This window comes from Haliaeetus albicilla, chromosome 21 (genome assembly GCF_947461875.1).
Source record: "Haliaeetus albicilla chromosome 21, bHalAlb1.1, whole genome shotgun sequence".
NCBI lineage: Eukaryota > Metazoa > Chordata > Aves > Accipitriformes > Accipitridae > Haliaeetus > Haliaeetus albicilla.
In genome coordinates, this window is record NC_091503.1 from 25,787,937 (window position 1) to 25,812,154 (window position 24,218).

At 36.7% G+C, this 24,218-nt stretch overlaps 1 protein-coding gene across 2 annotated transcripts in view; it reads right to left on the bottom strand.

Moving 5' to 3' along the window:
- Positions 1 to 24,218, bottom strand: part of SLC12A7 (solute carrier family 12 member 7) — a 70,232-nt gene that overhangs the window by 9,905 nt on the left and 36,109 nt on the right. For both annotated transcript variants that reach the window (XM_069809291.1, XM_069809292.1), the window contains exons 9-21: positions 23,486 to 23,653; positions 22,263 to 22,361; positions 21,508 to 21,565; positions 18,786 to 18,960; positions 15,378 to 15,496; positions 14,097 to 14,195; positions 11,737 to 11,856; positions 9,482 to 9,586; positions 7,045 to 7,213; positions 3,963 to 4,158; positions 3,453 to 3,622; positions 3,171 to 3,302; positions 1,348 to 1,455 (exon numbers count right to left, since the gene is read on the bottom strand). In XM_069809291.1, the coding sequence (XP_069665392.1) occupies positions 1,348 to 1,455; positions 3,171 to 3,302; positions 3,453 to 3,622; positions 3,963 to 4,158; positions 7,045 to 7,213; positions 9,482 to 9,586; positions 11,737 to 11,856; positions 14,097 to 14,195; positions 15,378 to 15,496; positions 18,786 to 18,960; positions 21,508 to 21,565; positions 22,263 to 22,361; positions 23,486 to 23,653 (1,718 nt within the window). The remainder of the gene's footprint in view (positions 1 to 1,347; positions 1,456 to 3,170; positions 3,303 to 3,452; positions 3,623 to 3,962; positions 4,159 to 7,044; positions 7,214 to 9,481; positions 9,587 to 11,736; positions 11,857 to 14,096; positions 14,196 to 15,377; positions 15,497 to 18,785; positions 18,961 to 21,507; positions 21,566 to 22,262; positions 22,362 to 23,485; positions 23,654 to 24,218) is intronic.

A 24,218-nucleotide genomic window follows, 5' to 3' on the forward strand; every position in this document is an offset into this window, starting at 1 on the left:
AAAACTTCCAAGCAAACAAACACTCTGAAACAGTGCAGATTCCAACCAGCTCACAGAGCTGAAGAGAAATTCTTTTGTCTCCACTACAATTTATATGCTATAGACTACAGAGTCTTGGGTCCTTGGGATACTTGTAAAGCATCCGTGAGGAAGTTAAATCCTTAAACACCTACTGTAGATTGATTAATCACTCAAACTCCACTGGAAAAATACTAGCGTTCAATAAAGAAATGAGAAAAATTTTAAAACACTGAGTAAGGAGTACAGGAGAGTGTGTTTTTTACTGAAAAGATGTTAGGCAGGCTCAGATCAAAAGAAAACTACCGTGATGCAGATGAGAAGGAAGAGAATTTACAGTAGTTCATTGTTGTAGCAATACAAGGCATCTTTAGGAACCTTAAAAATTCCTGCAAAATGGAAAAAAAGAATAGATAAGGAGAGATTAAAAAAAAAGAAAAAAGGAACTGCACAGACTTGTAGGATTAACACCAAAAAGGCTTAGGCATAAAATGAGTTACAATTATCAGTAGACAAAAAAAAAAAAGCCACAAGAAAAGATCCTAGTTATTTTATGAATGAGCAGTTAAAACACAGTAGAGATCTCTTATTTGGCATGGGAGGGCAATCAGTATAAATGCTTTGGCTTTGCTATCACTTAATACCTTTTACATCACCAAAAAGTGTTGATAATAATGGGATAGTTAACAGAATAAATGAGGGGGTAGAAGCACAAGTCAAAAGAAAAAAAAAAAGATTTAAAAGTTAAAAAATATTCATGAAAATACAGCTGCATGAAGCTTGTCAATACAACGTGCAAAATACCACCAGGGACTAGTATGGGTAGGGGAGCAGCAAACGTAGCATTCCCATCTGGATATCATAGCATTATAGGTTAGTCAGCCTAATTTTCACTCAGAAACAACAGTTAGTTGATACATAAAACATTGAAAACAATGCAGAAACTAAAAAATAGGCAGTGTGAATTGAACAAGACCAAGTCACAAACAAAGCTATTCAGCCGAGTTGAATAATTATGAACCTTAGCTATTGATATATGTCAAGTTTGGAAATGCTCTGGATATATTCCACACTGACGCTTAAATGTTTTACTAGTAAATACTTGCACTGATCTTAACAAGAACAGGAAAACTCTAAACATCTGTTCAAATAAAAAGGATATTTTTTTCCACATTATTTTAACCTTGCAGGTGTAACCTGCTGTAGAGAAATTAACATAGAATGCAATTATAAAAGCTTTTGACTAATTAGAAACTGATTAGAATCCACAGCCAAGAAATACTACTTTCAGATTTTTCACAGAACATCTTGCCAAGCCAAAGTCCCTACCTCTCTTTCCCTTTCGTTCTTTGATAGCTGCATCTGTTTCAGCATCTGAGATCGCTGTTCCATCATAAGTGTCTTCTCATAAGTGAATGCAGAAATATCATTTTCAAACTGCAAAAGAGATGGGCATTAGAAACATCAGAAGAAAAGTACCACTCAGAAGAACAACGCTTAGACAGTGTACCACATTCATTCCGGCGTTCATTCAGTCCTGGATGTATTTATGGCATTAGAGTAATCCCAAGCAAGTAATTGATCAACCATTTCTGTCCTCGTTCTTAAAACTTCATCTTCAAACGGCAATCTCGTACAGTGAGCTACCCTACTGTACCAATATCGAGATTTTTATCTAAATTTGAGGTACTTGGGACAGACTTTTTCCATTGTTCTGTTCCAATGAGGCTGCAGAAATGATAAAGGGTTGAAAGTGCTTATTTAAACTGGGTCTGCATTCCTGCCTCCTGAGCACGCGTGCACAATTGTTTCCTTAAAAACCGTCTTGACCCACAAAACAATACATTGGCCTTCCACCAGTGAGAAATGTTCACAAATAGAAGCATTTATGAATAACCTCTGGCATATGTTCTCACATCAGCTCAAAGCTAAAATACAATGTAAAAAATCTATAGCAGTCATCTGTTTCATCACTGACTCGCAACGTATCTCTTATCTTTTGGAATATTCTCAGGGTTAAATGTGACCCACATAAGAACAGAATAAATTGTGCTTCCTATACAATCTTCTGCTCAAAATCCAACCAAGGCTGAGCCTTTTTTATGGCACTCTGTCTTCTTTCACCTGCACATGCCACAGCATTTTAGTCTTTTATATTCAGTACTCTAAGCACAACAAAACAAGAATAAATAAATACATAAGTAAAAGGATTTACCTTAGTTCCTAGTTCAAAATACTAACCAAATTTTTCATAAGTCATTTTTTTTCACAAATAATTTAAATGATACTTAAAATTTGTTTTATGGCTAATTAGCATAATAAATCTTTTTTATAGGTTTTGTTCATTCCAGGAACTGGTGGTGGTAGAAGTTTTGAACCAGAACCAGTTGACCCATCTTCTTCATCCCACTTCAGAATAAGTTTAAATTTTTGGGGGGTTGGGTTTTTGTTTTGTTTTTTCTCCTTGCCTTACTTTGGATGTTATGCTAGTCACCTTTGAGTGCTGGAAATGAAGTTTTTCCTTAGTTGCCAAAAAAAGCTGGTCCAGACTACAGCTTTAGTCCTTTCTCTTGAGCAGTTTATGACCAGCATTTAAAAAGGGAAAAGTTACAAAATTCCTTTTGTCACTATTTGACTTATGATTCTGCAGCTATATTGTCTCGCTGTCCAGTGCCAAAGAGGCTGGCAATGCCAGAAACAACTGATATACTCTCACGGGGGCCTACGGGTTCCTTATTCCAGAGATACTCATACAGCAGCTGGAGACACAGACATGTTCATCCTCTCTCATGCTGGATACCATGGATTATTAGATTAAGCATGTTCAGCCTTCCATTTCACTGCCTGCTGAAAATTCAAGCTTTTCCTTCCTGAATGAACAATCTCTATGGACTAGTCCTCATAAATAAAGTAGGCATTAAAACATCAAAATGGCTTAACGCTACTTGACAAAACCATTAAACCCAGTACCACATACACTAGCATTTTAACATGTTAAGATAAAGTTGCTTTAAAACACTTCTTGTTCTTGGTGGGACTGCAATCTTTCCCTTTCTATATTTGGGTTAACATCTCTTAGTTTTAGAAATGCTAAACCCATTTTCCCCAAGTTTATTGTCAATTGCTATTAAAAACCCCATGCAGTAACATACCATTTCAACAACTTCCACTTCAGCATTCAGTCTAAGATGATATAAGAACATCTGAAGATCCTTCTTCATTTGAATACTATTATCATCCATCTGAGCGACAGTGAAGATGCGCATTTTACATTTTCTCCAAACCTATAAAAAAGATACATTGTAACAATTTGTAACACAGTAATTACAATCACCATGCATAACTCTATCAAGGTGAAAGAGTGTTTCACTAGAAACCCCTAGAACTATTCATTGCTAAAAAATGAAATCCCAGCCATTTTCTGTTGTCCTTGCCTTGTGCTGCCGAAGAAGAAAAGGCAGTAACATCAGCATACCACCATCATGAACAATCCACCACACATCTATGTTTCCCTCCGTAAAACGTTCTTGATTTGTTGGAAATAAGTCAATGTTTTTAGCCACCAACAGTGCTTGCTGAGCTGCTGTTGTTTCTCGTACAGTATCTGCAAGGGAAAACAAGACTTTTGGATCAAGAACTTCTAATTTTCATTCACGGCTTTTATTTTTGTTTTAAATTCAAAAGCTTACATCCTCCCAGATTCTGCTGAGGCAAAAGAGGAAGATCCTGGGTTTAGTGACTAACCTGCTTAGGAGAAGAACAAGACAAGCCATGGCTGACGAGACTGAGGGATAAGAAAACCCACTCCATGTGAAATCAGATGTGGGGAAATATTCCATTGTCCACTGGATGTTCAGCATCACATTTCTTTTCCTCCACACAGCAAATACATTAGTTACATAGTTGTATTACAAATGCATAGGAGAAAGTCAATAAACACATACCAACAAAGTTTTTCCATGAGAAACGATTTTCTGTCTGCTTCCATGACTGTGGCCATGCCATCAGGACTGTGTTGTGCTTCATCCCTCCTAGACCAGCTGACTGAATCAAATAGGATATTCCATCTCTAAAATGAGGAGACACCACAATCTGGCAAAATCCTTTAGTCTTTTCCACTCCCATTAAGGCCTTAACATTCTGCAAAGGGAAGATTACACATGGGGAAATACAGTCATCAACACTGGTAATAAAGACTAAGGAATATCAGCAGTAAATAAGAGCAAAACATTAGCTACAATGTACAACCGACACCAAGAAACTGCTAATTCCAAAAGAGTGAACATGATTCTGTGACAACTAAACCCCAAAAAATCTGCCTCCACAAAAGACACCATACACAGGTTTTTCATTACTTCAATTATTCAGCCTTTTATTTCCAAAGAATGAACAAGATACGAGTAAAACCACATTGACAAAGATAAATAAAGTAACACTGCTTCAGGTAAAGTAAAAAATGCTGATGGACAAAGCACTGTATGTTTGGAATGACAAGTCCTTTCTTTTGGAATTGGAAGGGTTTGGAAAAACATGACGCCAAGGCCTTTAGAAGAGGCCACCAAAGCTCCTTAAACAACTTTGACATTAAGAAGCCGATTCTTTATTTATCGGCTCCCAACATGGAAAAATAGATGCGCAGGAGACAGTTGGAATCACTGGCTGAATAGTGACAAGGTAAACTGAGGAGATTAAGTCTTCCACACCCCTTTAATTTCAACATGGCTCCCCTTCATTTAAATACTAACAAACATACAGACACATAACCAAGTAATTTAAAAGTAGCATTCAAAGTGGTATCAAGGTTGACTAGGGAACATCCGCTTTGGCATTTACATTGTTTTGATGGCACGACTTCAAAAATCCCATCATTATCAATGACTTGTGTCGATCGGCATGGTTTCAGAAGGAAGAACCAGCACATCAAAATCTGGAATTTTGGAAGTGCCAAAATACCCATCAAAACCCATCAGGAACAGATTTGATCACAGAATGCCTGGCACTGACTCAGTGTGGCTTCACATCAGAAATTCTATTTAGTTGAGGAAAAAAAAAAAAACACTTCAGAAAATTTGGTAGCAAAGCTAAGAAGTCAGTCTATGCAAAAAATATCTGCGAGGGCATATAAGTTTAAATAGATGATTGCTTCTTTTAAAAAGAAAGACAGGAGAAATCTTGATTTCCTACAAATCTTCTAGAAACATTTTTTAGTTGAAGTTTTCCAAAAGCAGTGAGGCCTCCAGACACTCAAACTTTTACAATTCATCTTCACTTCCATTTTAAAAGCAATAGTTTCCTCGATCTTAACACCAGGTCTGACTTTCTAGAGAACCTGGGGATTAGGTCTCCCTTAAATTCATTCCTGTTCCATCTCAAAAATGTAGCTGACTTCCAAGTTAAGCAACTATAGGTAACATTTCAAATCCTCATGGGTAAACAGTTTCTGTTTAACGGTTTGCTTTGTTTTATTTCAGAGGCCTGATTGTATTCTTAGTCTTGTTTTCTACTCACACATTGATAATAACAGCTTAATAACAATTACTTTCACAATTTACCATTGCTAGACTCTTTCCACTGTGTTTTGAAGCTAATTGCTCTCTTGGAGCCTTTCCATGCGATATCAGCTAGGGCATCTGGCTTCCTACTTTGTTATTTTAAAAACAAGTCTGAATACCAACAGGGAGAAAAAAAGCAAGCTGGGAGAAAAAGGGCAGTTAGCTTTAAGTCTGTTTCAACATCTCAAATGCTCATCTATTTTAGAGATTCCAGGTTTGAATAAATCACAGGCATTTTTACACAGCTTTGAAGATGACTTGGATCAAAATAGTAGACATTTCAACTGATACTCTTTTCAACAACACTGAAGATATTAACCATTTTTGGAAGATACAATTGCAATCAAAGCCTACTTTTGGAGTACACTTTATAGTAGTGTTCTAAAGGCAATAGATTTTTCAATAGCATTCAATAAAATACATGAAACATGGTATTTTCTAAAAATGTTGTTTCCCCACTCTATAAAGTTAGGAGTAGGAGGGTTTGCATAGGTAAGCAAATACAATTATCTATACCGAGTTACCCCAATACTGGATCAAACAAAGAAGTACACAAGCTGTTTAAGACCAAACAGAAAGGGAAACTTGCTTTGCATTGGAAGTCCAAGCTCTATGAACAATGGATCTTCAGAAGCTCAGTCTATTAACTTCCCTTTTTCCTTCAGGGGACAATTTAAAATTAAGTTCAGGTATTTTCAAGGGCTTCCCACAAAAATGTCTATGTATTTCCAATCACGTAGCACAGTCAAATACTGACAAGTTGTCGGGGGGGCGACTGGGGGAAGGGGAGCAGGAAGAGAGAAACATTCAAATTAAAGTCACTTGTGTTTGTAAGCACAGTTAGATGTCATCTTAAATTACATGACAACTTACTGTTTTTTCCTACCTCATCCTACCTTCTCTGGAGATACGGAATAAATAGGAAAGAAAACAAAAAAGAAAAAAAGTAAAGGAGCTCAAGGATGCTGTTTACAGTTAAGCAACAGAGTAGGATTCCGGTGAAGACTGCTCCTAATCCTAGCTGTGCTATGTATTTCAAGGACAATGTAGAAAATAATATCATGTATATATCCAGAGGATGAAATCATGCCAAACACATCCGCACTTGTTAGATAAATGTTCAATTTTTTGTTAAATAAATCCATTTTCTTTATAAGGTAATTTGTTAAAAATCTATCACTTAGCTTTTTCAATAATGTAATTTGATTGTGAGCCTAGGGCTCTCGATATTAAAGAAAATAAAAAGCTAAAGAGTATCAGCATTGTTTCCTCCTATTGGGAAATTTTATAAAACATTTTGCTACACACACTAACCTATTCTTTATATATAATAATTGACTGCGCTGATAGTAAAAAATGGATGTTTTATTCAGTACTTTACAACAGTCTGTTCTAATTCAAGATACGAGTTATCTGGATTCAACATGTAAATACTAATGGAAGTTACACTTGTTTTAAGTTGTTTTTTACATACCTCTTCAGCTTTCTGAGCTTCTGTACATTTATCCAAGTAGATTCCCTGAAGCACAGAGCCCACGATAGTCAGTCCTTTACCAGCCTTCAACTGAGAGGTGAAAGAAAGCAATCTAGGATGTTTCACCAACTGCTCACTATCCAAGTTTAACAAGACCAAAAGTTGAGGTCTGCCAAAAAAAAAGTTAAATACACATATGTATAGAAAAGCAAGAAAAAATTGGAAAATTAAAATTAACAATTAATAAAATGCAGATTAAATGCTTAATTCAATGGAAAATAGTCAACTGTCAAGCAAGGAAGTCATAATTTGCAATAGCAACAACACTTCAGGTACAGAATACCTACGTGAACCAGCATACCATCATTCTGAAAAGCTACCTTAAAGAACAGTTTTACCAAGAAAGTTACTGAATCAAAATTATCACCCTTCCAAGGTCATCTAGAGCAACCTGCTGCTTGAAGTGGTTAAACATCAAAGGCACACCAGATTTACAGCTCCATTCAGCTGGATTTTTAAAAGGTCCAGAGACAGAGATATTATGACCTCTGGGTAACCTCTTCAATACCTAATTACGGTCTTCTCAAGTTTTCTTTTTTTTTTCTTCCTGCATTTTGTCATGTTCTCTCATTCTCCTACCTTATGCTGCTCTAAGAGTTTGACTCCATCTTCTCAGTAACCTTCTTTTAGGTACTGGATGTTTAGTAGTTAGTTATATCAGCTTTTTAGGCTCCCCTTAAGCCTCCTCCAAGCCCAATAAGCATAGCTCCCACAGGAGATAATGCTCCTGTGCCCCAACCATCATCTTGGTGGCCCTCTGCTGAACTAACTCCAGCTTATTAATGTCTTTCCTATATTAGGGTGCCTAAAACTGGATGAAATACTCTCTAAGTATTCTAATGAGTGCTGAGCAAAGAGGAGTTTTATTTCCCAATATAATTACTTCTTGATATACTAGCTATGCTCCTATTGATGCAGTCCAGCATGTCACTGCCAAGGCACACTGCTGGCTTACTATCTACTGGGAACCACAGGTCCTTTTCACCAGAGCAGGTTCCCAGCCTTGTGCCACTGCACTGCACAAGCCTGTCCCAGGTACTAGACTTTGCACTTGTCCTTCTGGATTTTCATGATGTTATTGCCAACCCAGTCCTCTATCTGCACAGGTCCTTCCAAAAGGACAGTCATACCATACTGATAGCACCCCAAGTTCAGCTTCAACTGCATACTTGATGAGGATGCATTACATTTCCTTTAATCAATATCCAATCTGCTTCCTCTTCCCAAACCATTTTATAATTTTCCTGTCACTACTACAAATTCAAAAGAACGACAGAGTTGGAGTCTACTTCCCGCCTTAAAACCAGCTCAGTTTAAGCTGTAACATGAAGGTCCAGTTCTAGCAATTACATTGACACAATAGAAGGATAACTCATCTGGAACTTAAGCAACATCAGACATTTAACAGGAATGCTCTTAGTCAACACTACATTACATTGGTGCCTCTGAGATGCCAAGTTCAGACACAGATAAAGGCAGTGGCTCATGTATTTCATAGCAACTGCCTATGTGCATCAGTCCCATAACAAATGGTAAAATAATGCCATTACACTGAAGGGCAATGGACCATTGCATGTGCATGCACCCAAGGATACTATCACAGAGCAGTGGCTATAATTAAAGTATCACATTTAGTGACAATTGCTTTTTTGTGTGTTCCACTGATCAGAGTTCTTCTGATTTACATTACGTTCATCAGAAGTGACAATGTGCAAACGACCTTTTGTTTTTAAATGCTAAGTAATTTTTTGTGTCAGCTTTAAGAAAATTGATAGTTTAACAAGTAACAGGAATATATTGCAAAAATAGTAGTGGACGTCTAACCCCATTACATACAAATGGCCAGCAAACGTGAGATTTTGTTTTAATCATATCTAAGCAATTTAGAAAGTGGTACTATTAAATGAAGCTATATAAAAAGATTGCCACTAAAAATTAATTTAAATAATGGATCCTCTGTATATTTACACAATGTATTTCAGAGGGAACACATATAGAAGCAAAAAAAACTTATAGAATTGCAACGTTTCTTCTATAGAGACAGTGGGACTCAATGATAACTGTTCCTTTGAAACTGAAAATCTATAAATAATCAAACATTAAAATTCTTCTGCACTTTGGAAAACTATGTCAACACCACATGGATTTAAGTTTGAGTTAGTTTGCCCATATTCCCAGCAAAGTTGATTACGTGCTGACTGTAAATCACATTCAGTTGCAGTAAAATAATACTATTTCAATGACATCATTGCCATGCCCAAGTTAAAACATTATTTTAAATGGTGAATTTCACTTTGGCCATTCGCTTTACCAGCAGTATTCCCAACAGATTTACATATTTCAAGAGTCATGTGACCTTGGAAGGCGTAGGACTTACCTCCAGTTCTTGGTGTGAGGAGGACCGTCTTCAACACGAAGCAAAGCATAGCGAGCTGCATTCAGAGACAGTCCTCGGATTCCATCACCCCATTCTTTTTCCGCTCTTCAGGGTGCAGAAGAGATTCAGTTAACAAGGTCCCATTTATTTATACAAATTAAGTACATTTTTCTCACATGAGGGATAATGGGCATAAAAAATGAATACTCTTTTGCATGAAAAAACTCATCTTGCAGATTTAATTCAAGAATGAAGACTAACCAAGATGAAGCAGTCTCAGGTCCCTTCAAGAGAACTATTTATTAAGTATTTATTAATATTTATTATGGTTTATTTTATTCATACTTCAAAAGTTTTTTTGTAATCTTGAGAGCTACTTAAGTTGCTTTTAAGCACTAGAATGAGTAAGTGGGGGCTACTTAAAAGGAATTATTTTAAAGCAGCAGAATGAATAAGTTAAATTTGACTTCGTATGGATTAGTGTGTTAGAATCTTTCAGCATTAGGTGTCTTTCCTTAGAAAGGGAAAGCACACACATTACCTTCTCCCCCGCACCACTACAGCTTTCTCCACTTCCTTTCCCTCCCAGCTTTTCTCCCAGATGAGCCTAAAGCTTTATCTGCCCTCCTGACCACTTTCAATCTCCTTACATTTTTCACTCCTCCTTCTCCCAATACAAAGCTACACTATATGCCAGGTGGCCAACCAAGTAAGAAAGAACTCTTAGGCTAATACATTCTTTTCTTTGGTAGGGATTCTACTACAGCAAAGGGTCCATCTCCCTTACCCTCCCTCCCTCTTATTTCCATTGATGAATTCTCACTAAACTGTTACCTCTAACCTTCCTTCAAATTTTAGATGAAATAAGCCGAACTGAATTAAAAAGCTATTAAAGAACAACATGGCATTTAAAACATACCCTGACAGACAGCACAATCACATAAGTTTCTTTTACTTAGCTATCCACAAATTAAAATAAAAACTGAGGTTTTCTCCAGACAGCAGTTTTTAGAACATTTCGGGGTGAGTTTCTCCCCACCGCACTGTTTCTGCAAAAAAAGAGTCTCTTGCTAGAGGGTAGATGTACTGGCTATGTACGTACCAACATTTGTAAAGTCTGTATATGAATTTGGATGTACATATAATTTTATGTATGTGCATACCTGCATACACACACACAAGCAGAACTGTTATCATCTGATCTGACTTCCTGGCTAAAATAGGCAAATTAATTTCCTTATAATTAACCCAGTAGTTACAATCCAGGAAAGCATCTAACCTGGAAATGGAGATATTAAAAGATGCAGAACCCACAAGGTGGAGGCGTTTATACCAGCCGATCCACTTAAGACCTGTGCTTAATCACTCATCAAAACAACTGGCCTCGCTTCAGCTTCCTGCTCCAAGATCTTACTATTCTTCTTGACTAGGAATCTTTCAGCATTGGGTATCTTTCCTTAGAAAGGGAAAGCACACACATTACTGATCATAATCACCTCTAGTGTTTCAGTATGTTTTTTTAGTTGGTTTTTTTTGGTTGGGTTTTGGGGGGTTGGGGAGGTTTTTTATTATTTGGGGGGGGGAGGGTGTTTAGATTGGCTTTTTGTGTGTTGGGGGTTTTTGGGGGGGATGGGGTGGGTTGTTTATTGGGTTTGATTTTTTTTTTTTTTTTTTTTTTAAATTAACTCAGCATGTTCTTTAAGTCTCCTACTTGTACCACCTTTCTTACAGGTATGGCTCTATACGTCTTCCTTGTTGAATGCATACAATGCAAAGTATGTTGCAATTTAAAGATTATCTAAGCCTTCAGAAAAATAGGTACTTTTCAGTAAGTGCTCTGGGTTGTTCAGTATGATTCATTCTAAAAAGTGCTAAAGTCCACACAAAAAAGTAGGTTTTGGGCTTTAGCACAAGTTAATAATAAGGTAACACTTTTGTAATAGTTGCTGCTTGATATTAAAAGGTCATGTTCCTGAAGTACCAAAACTTTACACCATAACCTCTGATTAAACAAAAACTTCCCAGCCTTATTGGTTCTTATTTTGATCAGTCCTGGCTGTCGAGATGTTTGGAACAGAGCTTCCAGGGAAATTAGAACCTGAAAACTTACAGCCCTTAACAGAGACAGGATCCTACCTTGTTTCAAGGAATACTCTTAATTCTATTACTTCAGTTCTATCTATTTTATACAAAAGTGCTTTTTTGCTGAATATTAAAGATATTAAATATAGAATAAATAAGATATATGGTCTTACCCTCTATATTCTATGTATTTGTATATACATCCTGCGATTAGCATGGCAATCAAAGCATAGTACCAAGAGCAAATGAACATCAAGGCAAGACATAAACTCATCCCCAGGAATGAGAGAGTCCTAAAAGAAACCATTTTTTTCCATTTTTTTAAATAGGCATGCAAATGTTCTACAAAGTCAATTTCTTATTCAAGTTAACTCCCAGAAAGGCCTTTCTTCTTCAAAGGCCATTTCATAGCTACTATATAAATAAAAATACATTGTCCCAATTTTAGTTTATAAAAAGATTACATCCTGAACCTTTGTGTGACAAATACAATTGAACGAGATAATAACAATAGATTTACTACATTTGTCAGTTCTGAAACTCTATCAGTACCTCCAAGTAAGGTCAGTTTCAAAACACATTGCTATCACTTATTGTTGATTTGAATTTAAGCTAAAAAAAATTGTCAAACAATACTAAACAACATTATGTTACTTCCAGCAAAAACAGTTGATTAGTTTAAATTAAAATTGACTCAATTATATTCTCCACTTCCATTGTGGCCTGTCTCTTCGGCAAGAACACAGCACAGTAGAAGAGATTACAGAAAACAATCTTTCAAAAGCTATCAAGAGAAAATGTTTGTGAGCTGAAAAAGTTACAGAAGCATTTCCAGATTGAAGCTTATATGCCTGGTTTGCCCACACTATTAATCAAGAAAGAGAGAAGTCAGCTCAGACCTGGACAGTTTTGTGAATAGTCACATACAGCACCCCAGATTTCTTTTCTCCTGATTTCCGTGTTAGAGCTAGCTTTCACTGTATTGACAAAGAGCGGCAGCAGACCCAAGTTTTGTTTGGTCCCTTTAGTTTGCCTCTTTGGTACCATGCAAGTACTGAGTCCAAATGCATACAGTTTTAAACCAAAGAAATGCTTTCTACCTGTTCTGAGGACATCAATCTAAATGTCGTTTGCCTAATAGAACAAGGGCTGCTCTTTCATGCTTGACTTAGCCAACCTAAGACTCTACTTTTACTCAAAAAATAAAGTTCCATCTCAAGTTTAGCCAAGCATTCCAACACCTGCTTTGGCTAGAAATGATTATGTTGCCACATAGTAAGTCAGTTGGCTCACTGATCTCTCCGAGAACAACATAAAAAAGAATTGTTGCCAAATGGTTACAAACTCTGCTGCTGCCGCCATGTCACAACCCTTTGCTTTTAATTCCTCACCATGGTCCATCCTGTACCTCTTGCTACCCTCCATCTTATCCACCTGCCTTAGCTTTTAAGCTACTTTGTACCTTCTACTATACTTCTTCCACAGTCAGGTTATTCAAGGGAGGTGGAACAAAAACCAAAAAGAAAACAAAACAAAACCAAGCAAACAAAAAAAGACAGCAATCCCCCATTTTCCTTCTTGATGTTGCAAATACTACTAGGTGTTTGCTGGGATAGCCTGGAAGACAGGCACTGATGTATTTGGAGGTTTAGATGCCAAACTACTAAGTGCCTACTGAGCATATTCAAAAAGATTTTTCAGGGCTAAACCTGTGACATTTCATTTTCACTCAGTTCTTTAAAAGAAAAAATAATAAGCAACTCTTACATCCTAGAATCAGGCCAGCTTATCTCCTAAAGGCTCTAGTCCTCAAGGCATTTCAGCACTAAAATGTCTCAATAGAATTACTGTTAATTAAACAAACATGTATTTTTAACATTCAGTAAAAAAAAAAATTAATAAAAAAGTTTCCCACTCTTAGTTTGAAATGTTTGAACTCTTAAGCCATTTAAAAAACCTAAACAAAAAACCCACACCCACACTTTTTGTATACCTAACCTTTACTGACTTTGTCAAGTATCTACTTGTTTACTTCAGTTATCAAATGCAATGTCCAAAGCATGACATATTTTTAAAACAGTGATCATACCATTAAAGAGCCAACTGATGTATATTAAATTAGTTTTCCTGGTTTAGTTTTGTGTATTTTTTTTTATAACTAAAATGAAAATTGTATCAGCCTTCCTGAACATTTTTACCAATTCTCCTTACCTATATATAAAATACAGCTTGTTTTTTTCATCTTCATTCTCACATCTTCAGAAAATCTTAGCTTATAAGCAATATCAAAATGCCATCCTGTAGCCCCTTCGCAAATCCTCTACATTAGCCACATGTTTTTGTGATCACAGCTATTACCAGCCTTATTCCAAACATATGAAAACAAATGTTGCTGTTCTAAGATTATTCATGCACTGAATACTCTACCTCATTTAAATCAGAAAGGAGATTTTGTTTTATTATTGCAAGAAAATCAACAGTTTAGGGCTGTGTAACTAGTTTTAACACTTCTGAATGAAGGAATATTCCCTACCAATGGTAATACTTGAAACGAGGTCTCCAGTTGGGAGTCCGTAAAAGAGTCTGAACTGCACAAGCCAGATTTACAAACATATAGCACATAAGGAAAAACCTGTTAAGAAAAAAAAAAGAGCATTTTCCAATAAGGAATTAACTAGACAGATTTGCATTAAAACACAATCCAGAAAAGGGTAGGAACTTGCACACTGTGTTCACAGTAGCCAGAAGAACACAAGACGTAGATTAAATTAATATTTGTAGAATATTAGGCCTCAAAACATGGTATTAGCATAATATAGAGCCTCAAACAAAGATTTCAGAGAAAACATAGCAAACAACTGACAATCATGGTGTACTGGTTTTGGCTGGCACAGAGTTAATTTTCTTCATAGTAGCTCCTATGGTGCTACGTTCTGGATTTGTAACCAATGCAGCGTTGATAACACAGGGATGTTTTAGCTGTTGCCGAGCAGTGCTCACACAGCATCAAGACCTTCTCTGGTTTTTTTGCTGTCCCACCAGCAAATAGTCTTGGGGAGGCAACACAGCTGACCACAATGGACCAAAGGGATCTTCAATAATGTATGACATCATGCTCAACAGTAAGAGTTCAGGGAAAGGAGGAAGAAGGGGGGACATTTGGACTTCGTGGTGTTTGTTTTCCCAAGTAACTGTGACACATGGTGAAGCCCTGCTTTCCTGGAAATGGTTAAACACCTGCCTACCAAAGGTGAATGAATTCCTTATTCTGCTTTGCTTGTGCACAGAGCTTTTGCTTTACCTATTAACCTGTCTTTATCTCAACCCATGAGTTTTCTCACTTTTACCTTTCCGATTCTCTCCCTTATCACACTGCGGGGAGAGCGAGCGAGCGGCTGGGTGAGGCCGAGCTGACTACTGGGTTCAACCCATAACACATGGGATAAACTTCCAACACAAAGTCAGTAAAACAAAGTTCAGTTCATACCCTAAAACATTGTTTTCTCTATCTCTATTAGATGCACTTGAGCTAAAATAGCAGGAATTTTAATTTTAAAATCCAGATTTTTAGAAGTTGAACATATTTTTACCAGCATTCAACAACTCTGTCATGGAAAAAGTTTTTTGTGCCTAGAAATTAGTTCCAGCCAAAACATTTTGTTGTTTCTTATTATCTCCTGGATCAAAAGGAATCTAACTTGTTAGAAAACAAAGGCTAGCATGTATTGTTTCAAAAAGAAAAATCATTACCTAGTTAATTGAAAAATAAAATACTGTTTAACTTAAGAACACAAAACACCACATTCATACTTACATTGAAAGAATTGGTGCTACGCTGTCCAATGAGGCTATCAAAATTCCAATTTCACAAATACCAGCAGTGAGGAGCAGAGCCCAAGTTGGTTCTCCGTTTGCTTTTCCATGACCAAATACCTAGTTCAAGTAAACAGTAAGATTAGGGAAAGCTGTTCATTATACAGTTATGAAATATGGTGCAGATCACAAACTAGCTTTAACTGGAATCACAAACAGTCATTAAAAGAAAATGAAGCAATCTATACTACAAAAAGCCACAAAATTGCAAACCCACACATTTCCAATATGAAAAATGTTTACTAAAATAAGCAATGACTACATAATGTTAAAGTACTATTGCAGTTGCTGTTGAAATAGTCTTAAGTAACTTCAAAGCCACATGCATCAGAGATTTATGCTTAGTCTATAAAAAGCTAATATAGCTGAGGGCAGTATTTTTTGTAACGTACAAAAAAGGCATCATCTCAGTACTTACAAACATTAAATATTTATCTTTAAAGAGGACTAAGGCAAGCCTATTATCCTGCACAGAGACCTGCCAAAAATAATTTTGCATGTGGTAATTTCCTTTGGGGATAATTCTATCCAGCTATACTGGTGATAGATGGCAAAATGCCTCACCTGAAGTTCCAGCCGTATTTATTCTCCTCCACACGCTTACAAAGACTGAACCCTCACTCCCATTTTCCATAATGGCTTCCTTTCCAAATATCTAGGTTCTTCACCTCACTCATTCTCCATACTGTCTCCTTCCCTTAGCTTTCTGTCATCCATCAATCTTCCCTCCCTTATATTAAAATGCCAATTTTTCTGCTTATGCTGTTTTTTTCTTTTATGTCACATTCTTGCCCCATATTAACCTACTTCCATTCATTTCCTTGATTGTCCGTGCAGCAGCTATATCACTCTGAAACTGCAAGCACTTTTCAAGTCTCAAATCCCTCTTCAAACATCCTGCTTCTCCTGCATTCCCTTTCCCCCACTTCCCAAACCATGTAAATTTTTTCCTTCTGATTCTTCACTCCTTTGAAATCTAGCCCTGATAAGATGGAATCACGTTGTCACCCTCTCAGGAAGTACCAAATTTTTACTTCAGACAAAAGTGAAATTTTTTGTTTGTCTCTCTCAATACAACCCAGCATTTGTAATTTATTGCATTACAACCCCTTCCCACTCAAGTCAAACTCCATCATGATTCTGCTCCCCCAACCCAGGATACTTAGTGTATTTATTTCCAGTTACAGGTATAGGTCTTGAAAGTCAGGGAACATGCCGCTGCTCTCAACTGTGAAATAAACCAGCAGCATGTCTGGTATTCTTGCACACCCTCATCATCTTTCTCCGCCCCGGTAGAAAAGATGCTCCTAACCCAAGGGAATGGCGATACAACTTTCTCAGGGAACAAGCTGCCAACACCGTAGGTGCAGAGCCACCCACGCCAGCAGAACGGGAGACGCAGCAGTTGCGTTTCCTGCTAGCAGCAGCACTGCTGCAAGTGCTGTGGCAGCTGAGGGGCTGCAGAAGCAGCAAATGCTGTCTTTTTAACTTGTTTATGTCTTGATTCATTAACCCTTCTGGCTCCTGCTCCTAGCAGCAATACTAGTGTCCATTTCCAGTGACTGTTCACCCCTCCAGCCCAAGAGAAGGAAGGACCTAAGAGAAAATATCAAGGATACAGCCCTACTGAGACTAGGCACTCGCAGACAGACCATGGAAGCAGCAGCAGCGCAATGGAACCAAGTGATTAAAGACTGAGAAAAGTGTTGGCAACAGCAGTATGATCTGCCTTTAAAAAAAACTAGCAAAAACCCCCACAATACACAAAAGACAACCCACCCCCGCAAAGCCACTAGCATTACCCCTTCCATTTTGCTTTGCTTCTCAGCTATTTCAACCACCTCCTCTAACCCATTCCCTGTGCACTCCTTCCCCCTCTTCACACAAGTCCTTTCCTCTCATTTTCCCATTCCCACATATTCTGCACATCTCCCTCCTCCTCAGATGTTCCCCCCTCCAACCCCACACAAATTCTCCAGCTAACCCATCATTCATAATAGTCCTAGGCACAGCCTAGCTCAGGAATTTTCTCAAGTCACATATCAATGTGTTGACTCATTGTAGGCTTCCCTCAAACTCAGGCACCAAACCAAGCTGCTGCTATCCTATACCTAGCACTCACTGAAGATATAGATATCTCAGAATAGACTCTTAAGTTATTCACCAAGAGTAATAGCCCATTTTTAACATAACGTACTACACCAACCTCAGATGCGAGACAGTGACCTGGAGCACACATCTGATCGAGACTCCAGAGATAAGTGTGGGTACAGTAAGGAAGACTCAAACATAAGTTTGGTTATATAACTTGGGTATCAAAATAATTACATAAGCCTCTCAAAGAGATATATAAACACAAACAAGTGCTCCAAATCACCCTCAGGACTCTCTCCATACAGAACAGCCTAGTCTCCTAAACTCAGCCCTAGCTACCTTCAGTGTCAGAGCTATCTGCAGTTTCTTTCTGTGTGCTAAATTTGACGACTGTGCCATAACTCTGTTCCCAAAATATTCATAGTTACTCAGACATAATCCTGGTTTTTATACTTGAACCTGTTCTTGGTAGGTTAGCCAACAGTTGCACAGCACAATGTTATTCTTGGCAATTGGAGGTAGGCCTTCAAACTCCAAACTTTACCACAGAAATCACAGCTTTGCTCTCTAGACTTTATCCTCTTTTTGAATTTTATTTATTTATTTTTAACTCAAGTCTAGTTGTCTAGTTTTTGCAGATACAGCCCATTAATTAATTAAAGATCTTCCAGCAACAGCTCTCTCTTCTTCTGTTTGCCAGCTTACTCACTTCCTTTGAGAAAAATCTGATTGATTTATTTTTAAAAACATGCACAGGGATGTCAGAACAATCTTAATGTTCCAAGTCATGGGATATAATTCTATTGTTACATCTCTGTTGACTTCATTTAGCTTACAAAAATGAATAAAAATTAGAATTGTATCTCTATGATACAAGAAGTATCATGCAGTTCCATATTGAGATTAAATCAACTCTGTTCACAAATACAGGTTGTAAGCACAGCCTGGAATCAAGAAGTTCAGTTGTTAGTTGCTTCTTAGTTCATTTATTTCCACTTATAGAAGACTTATATTCTCAGTTTTGAACCACTAACTTTTATGTGTAAGAACAAAAATAATTAAATTGTATTGCACAGAAGTATCCACATTCAAACTTTGTCCTACAGCAGCTTGATCTGTTATTGTGCACAATTACAACTGAGCCCCAAATCTGTTCCTCACAGTTCTACAGGAATAGCAGAATTAATGCCTGATTTTTTTGTCAAAATATAAGCCATATTTGAAGTACTGTAAAGAAAAAAAAAAAAAATCTCACTTGAAGAAATGGTACAATGCCATCTCTTGCAATGGCCTGCAACAGACGGGGTGCACCAGTGAGACTCTGAAGACCAGCACCGCACGTTGAAAAGAATGAACCGATTACAATAACCCACGGAGAAGGCCAGGCCAGTGTACCAACCACTAGATTTCCATCAACTGCTTCTCCAAACCTTAGGGAATGGCCCGGGGGGGGGGGGGGGGGGGGGGAGAAAAAAAAATAATCAGTAAGCATTAAAGTAACTTTTACTATAGCTTCAATACCCACATTTCAATCTTTTTGGACAACAGCACTTTTCAACAACAAACACCATGTCACAGTATGCACTATAGGATTTCCCAACCAACCAATTTCTTTTTATTCTGCTGTTTTAAAGAAAACATATTATAGTTGATTCATTGTAAGTGCTGCCTCTAATCAGACATGCAGCAATTACCAGGTATCTTGGCAAACTTTACAGAATTAATAGCAATAGGAAAAGTATTTACATATGCATCCTTTAGATCCTTGTGACTGTTAGGAACTAGGTTACAGAAGTCTGTTCTACAAGTAATACAGGTATACGCTGGGGCATACGCAGGAGATTCGCAAACCAAAGTATTAGCCTTTCCTTTTAATAGTGTGACACTGACAGGGGCATAAGCAGGAGATTTGCAAAACAAAGTATTAGGCTTTCCTTTTGGTAGTGTGACACTGACATAGACAAGTAACTAGAGAAACTACTAGACACAATCATCTCAAGTTATCCACATGCCTTCTGCTATCATGCCGCCTGATGCATTTTTTTAAGTGACTAGGCAAACAAGCAGGTAGAAGTCAGGAAGAGGTGCTTTCATTACAGTCTCAAGTGTCCTATCCAATGCCACTTTTTTCTTTTTTTAAAGATAATTAACTTTATGTTCATTTATGGACATCTTGGGTAAACTACAAAAAGGTTATTTCTGCCCCATCCCCACCCTCAACCTGATGTTTTTGTTTTAAAAACAAGTAAACTTCTTGTAGTTCATCTTAGTTTTGTTAGTAAGCAGCCAAAATCAACTTTAAGGCTATCTACAATGTGATAGCGTAATTTCTTCTTTTCCCCCCAATGTTTTCAGGTTTTTCAAAATAAACACCAGAAAAAAGAAAAGGCTACAGACTAAGACAAATTAAATGCTTTATCTTTTTTCAGGCCTGGTCTTAAACAGGGCCAAAAACCGTAGTAATCAGGTTAATGTAATCAGACAATGTTCAAACTCTTGCGTTATGCCCAAGCTTGGATGCATGGCTACACACTATTTTTGGCAGATGGAAAAAGGGGAAAACACACCCTTTAAAAATATAGGAGGAAAAAAACCATATTATCTTTCTATGATGACATTTATACAGCTGCACATTCATTCTCAATTCAAATTCTAATGCCTGTGTTTTAAACACAGGGTAGGAACAACTTGAAAAGATGAAAGACTAACACTGAAAGATGTACAACCTACTTTTTCCTCATGGCAGATATGACAATCCATAATGGAAAAAAACCCACAAACCCAAAACAGTCTTTAAACCAGACCAAAATCCATATGTTTTACTGTTATGCTGGCAGCATTGTAAAAGAACGAACATGGATTCAATGCTCTTGCTACAATGCATCCTACTCTAGTGACAGATCACCTGCACTCACAGCTTGCAAAATTCTACCACCCTGCCCCAGTAAATTTCAAATATGTTACTTTCAAAAATGTGAGTTTATAGATATTGGCTCTGCATTAATTTATAATTCAAAATTCATTTACTGTTTCTTACATGTCTGCTTGATTCAGTATGTATATTTACTTTGAAGAAAAAGAAAATTGAGAATTTCACTGATGTGGCAATACCATTTTAAAGTAAAAATGATGCCCTGTTGCTTCTTGTATTAGCTTTGATTAGAATCTATCTTTTAACTTATGGTTTTCCTTCGAAACTAAAAGCCTGTGTTTTGAAATAAGTTGTCTCGGCACCATCTCCATCCCCTTCCAAACAATATCCTAATGCTACCGCTTCATCACCGAAAGCAAACTTGGACCTTAGTAGAAAAGAAAACCAGACACCAGCAAGGAAACAAATGTGAAACCTGCCAACAGATTCATCTTAGTCAACTTCTCCTAAGGGAGAAATTTATCAAAACCTGGAGATTCCATTCATGCTTATCTCCATTACGTTTATTCCCTTCTTGCTTCATAATGTGCTTCAAATACCCTCAGGTAATAACATGGGTGAAAACTGACACGAGTCCTGATCTACAACTGATCTCTTAAATCAAAAAATAAGTCATACATCCAGTGGAAATTATAGGCCTGATTGTGCATTGCAGTCTCTCTCATGAACTCTCCTTGTCATGTAACTGTCAAAAAATCTTTTTCTGTCTTTGTTCCTCAGGAGCATATTACTTCTCCCAAAGTAATACCATTCCTCTTACCCCCACAAACACTACCTATAATTTTCTTTCTCAGGAACATCTTACTAGGGACAGTTCTACTTCAAACATTAATTTTAGATTCTGCTTCTTGAAGGGATACAGCCGATAGCTGCAAAAACTGGTCAGGTTATCTCAGGTTAGCAGATAGACTTTCCCTCCAGTTTTAAACTAGGCAAAAGAAAAAAATATGACAGATATTTCCCAAAAGAGCCATTAATAAGTCCTACTAACATAACCCATGAACATACATACTTCCTGTAAAATTAGAAGTTGAATACCACTTACTTATCTCTTAATATCACACCTTCTATACAGGCACCGAACAACACTATACAGGAGAGATCTATTACTAAGACTGAAGGAAGATTACACTATAAATAATCATATACATAGAAAGAGAAAACACACCATTTTTCACCCAGGTATGAGATCAAAGTGTCCATGATAACAAAAAGTGTGTGTGTGTGGGGGGGTGCGTTTTGTTTGTTCTGGTTGTTTTGTAGTTGTTTATTTTTAATTCTTCCCTGCTACAACTTTTTAGTTTATGGTCTCTACAACTGCTTTTGATGCATAGCTGATTTGTGAAGTCTTGGAAGTAGCCAGGTCATACATCATGCAACAGAACAGATATTTTCTCATACAAATAAGCATCTGTGTCTTCTAGGTATTGAAGGACTAACAATTTTTATTACTCGTAGTTTGCTTTAAAATTTTCACTGGTTATACTGAATATAACAACAAAGCAATCTGCCAGATGAAGCATGATGCTAAACCCCTCTACATCACTTAACTAAAAACATCAATTAGATTTTGGAATTTGAAGCACTAGTAGAATATGGAATATATATATAAATATTTACATATACAAATAAAGTTTGAGGTATTTTAATAATAGTTATAAATTATATTGTAGACAATTATATTTTCAGTTTAGATTTCGTTCATTTTATACTCAAGTAACTTTTCAATGAAAAAACTATACTGTTATACCTACAGAACTCACACTAGGAAAAAAAAAAAAGTTACAGCATAAAGGATACAAATAAAAGACGTGGTTGAAATAGCCAAAATTGTTCCAGTAGGAATAGATTTCTGAGCATCCTTAAGATCTCCAGATCTGTTTGAACCTGCCATAATACCTTAAAGAGAGACCAAATTTATATGTCAAAAACAATTAATACTAATTCCATGTAAATAACTAATAGAATAGGAACATTTAGCTTTAAGCCTGATTTAACACATCATTACCAATGGAGCAGGCTACAGAAATGTATTATAATACTGCACAAATCCTCAATTTATACCATCATTTTATTCAGAAATTTGTGTTACCACGCATTGTTGGCTGAACAAATTTCAGAAAGCTCAAGAGACAGATATAAAAATGAAAAAATTATTTTTCAAATATAACTTCAGAATAATTTTTTAAATGGGGAAATATAAGGAGCAGCAAAATGTTGGGATGGATGTTATAAACTAATGAGATTTGGCAATTTTAGCCAGTGTGACCAAATGCACTAACTTTCTACTAAACAGACCATACATACTAAGATATGTAAGCAAATCAATAAACTAAATAAAAATATAGAAACAAAAAAGAAAGGAGTGGGTAGGAAGTACAAGAAGAATGGCTAGGAAACCACATGTACACATCCTTGTTTGAATCTAACAAGAGAACAAAAATATTTTTCTGGCACATGCTGTGACAGGAGGGAAAAATTACTTCATATTACAATTGCTTGAGCTGTGACTTTTCTTCTAAAGTATCTTTGGTTATTTCAGTCAAATGTGACCTGACGGAAATTATATACAACTAATCTACCTTTAAGCTTGACAAAAAAAAGCCTCTACTAGTTACAGTTGCAAAAAAATATTGGCTATATAAACAAATCACAGGCGGCTCATGGCTTGAATACTTGAAACAATAATTTTAATACTTAACTGTTCTCTCATGCATTTGAAGATTATAATATTATAAATGTATGCATCTTATTTGAATAAGCATTTAGTGACACACGGAACTTTTGTTTTCTTTCCAGACACAGAAAATACCACTTAAACTGATTCCTTGTTTAAGTCCTATAACCCCCTAAAATAACCAGCCACCAGCTATGTCTCTCTAGTACCAGAAAGTTTTAGGTACACAAAACTCGGACACACAGACTAGCAATCTCACGTGTCATCAATAAACATTCACACACAAAATAATCTTTTTTTCAGCTGTAAGTACACATCCTCACTCAAGAAAAATAGCTGTGCCTACCTGTCACAGATGGGAAATAAATCCCTACAAGCATTGTGAAGTAGGTCATGATATCTGTAAAAACATAAGGGAGTCCACCCATTTTTGTGTCTTCTGATCCAGCAACTGATGGCTGATCTTTTTTCTCAACTATTGATCCTTTTTCTGAATAGGCACTCCACAAATTATCTACAAGGCAGGGGGGAGGAAACAAGAGCCAGAGTCATTTCTCTGTTTCAGGATATCAAGTAGTGAGAATACAATAGTTTTATGAATCAGGTGGCTTTTCTTACAAAAAAATCATGACATTTCCCAACGTTTCCTTATAAAGCCATGAATGCAGCATCATACGATCAATACCAATTGTAACTTGTGGACATTCCCACTGTATGCCAGTGGAAATGCAGTAGTGTATAGGATGTGTCATACAAGATTTTCTTTTCCATTAAAGAAAGATTTAGTTAAAGAATTAAATTCTAATGTATTTCTAGAACATCCACTTACATCCATATGTCTGTGCAATGTATTATCAGGATGTATTGTGAAAAAAAATAAGGAAACTATTATCTCCAGGTTCAAGCAATCTTAGCATATATTCATATTTCTTGTTCTTATATTTTGAGGAGCAGGTCAAAAAAGAAATGCTACTTAGCAGTAACTTGAGTTCTTTGAGACCTGGTGTACAGGATAACCCTGGACAACAGTTCAGGACTCAGCCTTTCATGGCGAAGGTATTCCACATGGTGACAAAAGC